Here is a 6,000-nt window from a genome sequence, read left to right as displayed (position 1 = left end):
GACCTCACTATGGTGGCATACAATATTAATATTATGTCCATGATGACAAACACACGCATATACCGACAGTCGTCTTGAAATTTATTTCGAAAATGTTCAGACTCAGTGAGTGGATAGCAATACGTATCTGCAAATAAAACTCATCGATCAATATTGTGATTTAAATATTATCAATATTTGCGTAAAGTCGCATTGAACTCAGTTGTTTTTTTTTTTTTTTTTTAAAAACACTACTATGTCACCAACTGCGTCGTCGAATAAGGTGGTTCTTTTAAGGATGCGAAAAAACAACAATAATAACAGTTATTGACAACTCATGTATTTATTTCTAGAATAATAATTGACAACCTAAACAATAATAAACACATAATTTCCACTAATGAACAGTCATTTAATTTTGTTTTTATTTTATATCAATATAAGTACAGTAAAACGCACGATACAGCATCGCACGTGAGTGGTCTCGGATTAATAAATGGTTCGTTGAAATTGGGTCGCGCTTCTTTTTAAAATACATTAATTGAATAAATAATTAGGTAATTCCTTTAACCCTTGTATTTTGTTTGTCTATCTGTTATTGTTTGAATTAACGACTGGGTTTCTCTCCTCTCCGAAATAATCATCCCCTAAATGGACCTCGTCCGAATTGTATGAACGATATTAATTAGTAAGAGGTACGTGCGCGAATCGATGGTTTCGCCTTAATGTGGTATATTGTATAATATCGATGGACTTGGTCGGGGAGACAAAATTGTTTCGGTCGTCATCGATCATTTTCAACATACAAGGGTTAAAAAAGTAATCATGTACTTGCTAGTAATAAGTAAAATTTGAAAGTCAGTGATAAAAATTAACTGTGCTTAAGTAACGTGCGAAAAAATACAAATTAAAGGTAAAAAAAAATAATAATAAATAAATTAAATTAAACAAATCAATATCCTACGTAATAATAATAATAATAATAATAATAATAATAATAATATGATCATTATCATCAGACAATGGTATGAACTTAAGTTAGGTACTATATAATATTTTAGGTCTAAATTTAAATAATACTATTACCCTGTTAAATAGAAGGATAAGGTAAAAACAAATTAACATAACGTTAAGATAATAATAAACTATCTACTAAATAATGAGCCATATATATTATAAATAAATATATATAATATATTATGTTTGATAGTTTTTTTTTTATTTCGATAGAGCAGTGATTTAAGATAAATTTATCGTCATATACTGTTTATTGAGTTTTTTTTTTTTTTTTTTGGTAACTTATTGGCTCAACTATAGTAGTAATTTGGAAAAAAATTGATACATTTTTTTTAAATATTCTCTCTATATATTATAATATATAAATATATATTATCCTATAACATTTATATGGTACATAGAGTCGTTTTTAATGGATTTCTAATAAATAACTATCATAACATATTTTTTTTTAATTAAAAATTTGTATTATAATTATTATTATTTGTAACAGTAATATTATCATTCTCACTAAACGACAAATCCTAAACTTGAATACAACAATAATATATATAATCCAGAAACAGACGCTTAAACATAAAATTTAACTTTATTACTATAATATAAATCTTTTAACGAATAATTTAATAAATATAATAACTATCACATTGGAAAAAAATTATGCAGTGATAATAATATAATTAATAATTTTATAATATATATGTGAAAAAAAAAAATACTGACAAAATGTGAAAGAAATTAATGAGAAATGTTTGCATAATTTCCCCTTTCGTGAAATGCCCAGTTCACCCTACACGCTCTCAAAAAATGTCACCTACAGAGAAACAAATATTATGACCTATTTTATTTATTGCTTAAGATTATTTTAATTTTTTAGTTACATTTTGCACATCTTTTTTCAAAACATGCATGTCTAAAACAACGAATATATTGAGCTAGTCGAAGGAACACAAGATCATGTAATAATAATCAAATTATGTTTTTTTGGTTTTTCTCTTTTTTAATTTACATAATTAATCATACATATTTTAATCTTATTGCGTTTACTCGTTTTTACTTACAATCTATCGAAATATTATAATCGGAAAATTGAGAGGGAATAATTAATGTTTTTAAATGGGGAAGACATAAATTTTGAGAAAATCAAGAACACATCAGGCTATGTACTTTTCCGGAGCAACAATATACTTCTAACAATATCACAATTTTTCATATATATTTTTATTTTTTTATTAAAAAGCTAAATAGTCATATATAGAACGAAAAATTCAACTTATTTTCATAATTTATCAATTAAATAAGTTTTATTTTTAAAAATAGACAATAATGATCTAACATCGACTTTTTTTTATTATTATTATTCATTAATAATTATTATAAAAAAATATAATTATAAATATAATTAATAGAATGTGCTTTCTATGGTGTCAAGATTCGACACCCGAGTAAGTTTAATGTAAATCTAAAAAAAATTAAGTTTTTTTTTAAACAAAATAATAAATAAAGTGTGTATACATTTATCAACAATATTATATTATATTATAATATACCGTTACGAAGAATTATCCTTTTTTTTTTATATTTCAAACCTTTTCACAGACGTGCTTTACGTTTTGTTTTATTGACCTACACACAATATTCACTTTTGCACAGACGCAGACATACATACACATACACATACATAGGTATGTGTAATACGCACATCGTATCCGTCGTGCTCGGTACAGACTTTCCTTATAAACTTTTACACAAAAACGCACCAGCGCATATGTAGCTGGTAATATAATATGCATACATGCGATAGAGGTGATACTCGCGCGATTTGACAGGGGCAAGGGTGGTTGATGATTTAGCGGGATGGTGGCGGTAGGATGATTGGTTGGGAGGGGGATGTTCGGGAGGAAAGGGTCGTTGGGTATATGGGCTGACACGGTGGGCGGGGTGGGGGTGGGGGTGGGGGTGGGGGACACGACGTTGGAGTCTCCGTTCACTGAACGGTGTCCTCGATGTCCATGGCCATCTTGTTCTTCTTCTTGTTTTTCTTGTGCTCCAAGTTCATTTGGTCGTTGGACGGATTGTCCCACGGCTGACGAGTGCCGTTGCCGAACACCAGGTAAATCGTACAGCACACCATGTACACGACCGCCGACGTTATGAACACCACTCTCCAGGCTGCCTGGGTGGGCTGAAACGATTAACGAGCACAAAAGGAAAATTTAATTCGAGAGTAAATCAATATACACCTGTATGTTACTATATTACGATATAATACAGTACAATACACATGTTGTCATAATATTATCGTAACGATGTATACATAATGCGTATTGGTATTATCATTAAAATATAGGTACTATTTGGGCAGGCGTTAATATATTATCATTATATGGCTGGAAATGGCACCGATTGATATTACGATAAAATATATTATATTGTTAGGTAGGTAGGCATTATAATAATATCGTATAAACCGTCTCGTGCGTTGCGTTTTTGATTTTAACACGACCGTATCGGGTATTGTATTTATTATAATTTATAATAATGTGTACATATTATTATTATTACACATTATAGATTATAGTATACCTATTTCATGGTTCTGGTTTGTATTCGGGTGTTATCCGGACGTTTTTAATCCGGATTTAACGGGTCGTCGTCGTTTCGGGTTGAGTTTCTTATTTGCTATGGTAATTCGGTAGAGATCAGATTAACTACCGTCCTAATTTGAATATTGAGTAATATATTTTGTATAATATATACGTATACCTATCACATGCGATAATAATATCTTGAATTAAATTATACATCGATGAATTAAGACTCGTCTCATGGTCTCATCGTCCTAACGATTTCGATATCGTTTTCAAAAACCCGAGTGTGATGTGGAAATGTTAAAGCCACATACTCGTCACGTGCAAGTGTGACAACGAGAATATTGTTCGATTTCTCTAAAAAAATGAATATTTTGACCATAACTCTCAAAACTTAATTACGTTTTTTTCCACCAAACTTGATAAAAATATAATATGAATGTTCAAACGATCAAACTCTATAGTTGTAGGCGTGACGACAAGTTGTTATTCAATACTCGTTAGTCATTTGCAGTGTTGGGAATTATCTAGATAAATGTAATGGGTATCTGTGGTAATTTATCTAGATAAATAATATAATAATAAGAATATTTTTAAATACTGAAATCGCCAACAATTTACGAGAACCGAGTAGTGATTCCAAATTCCAATATTATTATAGTTAAAAAAAGAAATGTTTACTGAAATATTGTCAGTTTTATTTTGTTATTTTATTTTTATTCAAGTTTTATTAAAAATGAAAATTGTATATTATTTTAGTAGAGAAATGACATTATGGATTTATTAATTAATAAATATTATCTAATTAGTAATTAATAATAAATTGCATTATTTACAATATAATTTTAAAAAAAATTATCTATTTTGTTATCTAGATAAATGTATGTTTATTTTTATCTTTATCTAGAAAAAAAAATGATGTTATATTTTATCTTATCTAGATAAATTTTGAATGAATTATCTGTTATCTTATCCTGATGATTTTTTGGTTATCTTTTCTCAACACTGGTCATTTGTACATGATTAGTTACTATAGTAGGTACTCGGCAAAACATTAATAAAAAACAAAAACAAAAAACAACAAATGTAGAATATTAAACAATTATTATATAATATGCGTAAATTATGAAAATTATAAATTCACAAATGCGTATAGTGCACTAGCGCTATATTTAATATAGTAATTATTTTTTTAATTTTACCGAGGTTACTAAATGGTGGTAACTGGTGCCAATGAAGATACACGTTTAAGAGGACGTTACAACACTATATTTTGTTCGGCATTTAAAACATAATACAATTTGGTTTCGTCAGATCAAATGTTGTATTGTTAGATTTAATACATTAGAGTGGATGGATTGACCTATTATCAGAGTTAAAGGCAGTATCATAATATTATCTAGGGTACATCAAAGGCTTTTATTGGTATTTTAATTTTAAAGAGAGTTATGTACATTAAAATTCTTTTATTTACTCTAATATTAAAGCCAACGACATAGAATTTGATCGGCTGAACTGAAATTTACGATGGTATGCACGGATCTGAGAGATAAAACAAATAGGGCGCAGAAATCCTATTATGGTACAAAAGTATAATACCATATTCAATCAAAATATGATTTTAGTAGAAAAATAATAAAATAACTTCGATGAGTATTATCAATAGTTTTAACCGTCCCAATAACAAAAATAACGATTGATTTGTAACGAATGTGATCGGCTAGATAGTATGAATTTTTTAACTAACCCTATAATTTAAAGGGAAAACAACGAATTTGTACTTGAAAACAATAATATAAATTTGAAAATCGTATGAAATATTATTAAAATGCAAATATTAACATTGAAATTATTCATTGGTATTAACTGAAACAAAATTAAACATCGAACAACTCGTTAATATTTCATAAAATATTTTTGTATTCAATGTGTTTTCAGTAATTAAATAACAATAAACGTCCAATACAATACAATTATTATTAACTGTTATATTAGAATGATTTCAGGCGACATTTTTAATCGTCAGCTATACAATTAATGTACTGTTAAGATAGTAGTAATATTGTCGTTTCACAGCCAATGTCGAGGTTTGCACGATGTGATGTCTTTCTCAATCTGTCTATGTGTCTTATAAAATATGAACTTTATGTCACAAAAACGAAAGAATTGATATTGAAGTAAATAAGAATAAAGAAACGAACAGCTGGGTAACTGCCATGACAAGTGTTTATTTTTATTTTTAAAGATATAAGTCAATGATTTAAAAATAATTTTAATTTAACCTCAATTTTCTCAACGAGGCATTTTGACAATCTTTGTACACATAAAAATATTATGCTATATAAAACATAAAGATGTTATTATACGGCTCTATCGTTTTTAAAATGTAAAAAATATATACCCTAACTGTATT

General features: G+C 27.9%; 1 protein-coding gene across 3 annotated transcripts in view; it reads right to left on the bottom strand.

Moving 5' to 3' along the window:
- Positions 1–302: 302 nt before the first annotated feature.
- LOC132945178 (putative inorganic phosphate cotransporter) overlaps positions 303–6,000 on the bottom strand; it is an 84,072-nt gene continuing 78,374 nt past the window's right edge. For all 3 annotated transcript variants that reach the window (XM_061014853.1, XM_061014851.1, XM_061014852.1), the window contains one exon: positions 303–3,181. In XM_061014853.1, the coding sequence (XP_060870836.1) occupies positions 2,984–3,181 (198 nt within the window). In that variant the 3' untranslated portion in view covers positions 303–2,983. The remainder of the gene's footprint in view (positions 3,182–6,000) is intronic.

The sequence above is a fragment of the Metopolophium dirhodum genome, chromosome 5 (genome assembly GCF_019925205.1).
Source record: "Metopolophium dirhodum isolate CAU chromosome 5, ASM1992520v1, whole genome shotgun sequence".
Classification (NCBI taxonomy): Eukaryota; Metazoa; Arthropoda; class Insecta; order Hemiptera; family Aphididae; genus Metopolophium; species Metopolophium dirhodum.
The sequence above is the reverse complement of the archived record's forward strand: the minus strand, read 5'-3'. Positions and strand labels throughout refer to the sequence as shown.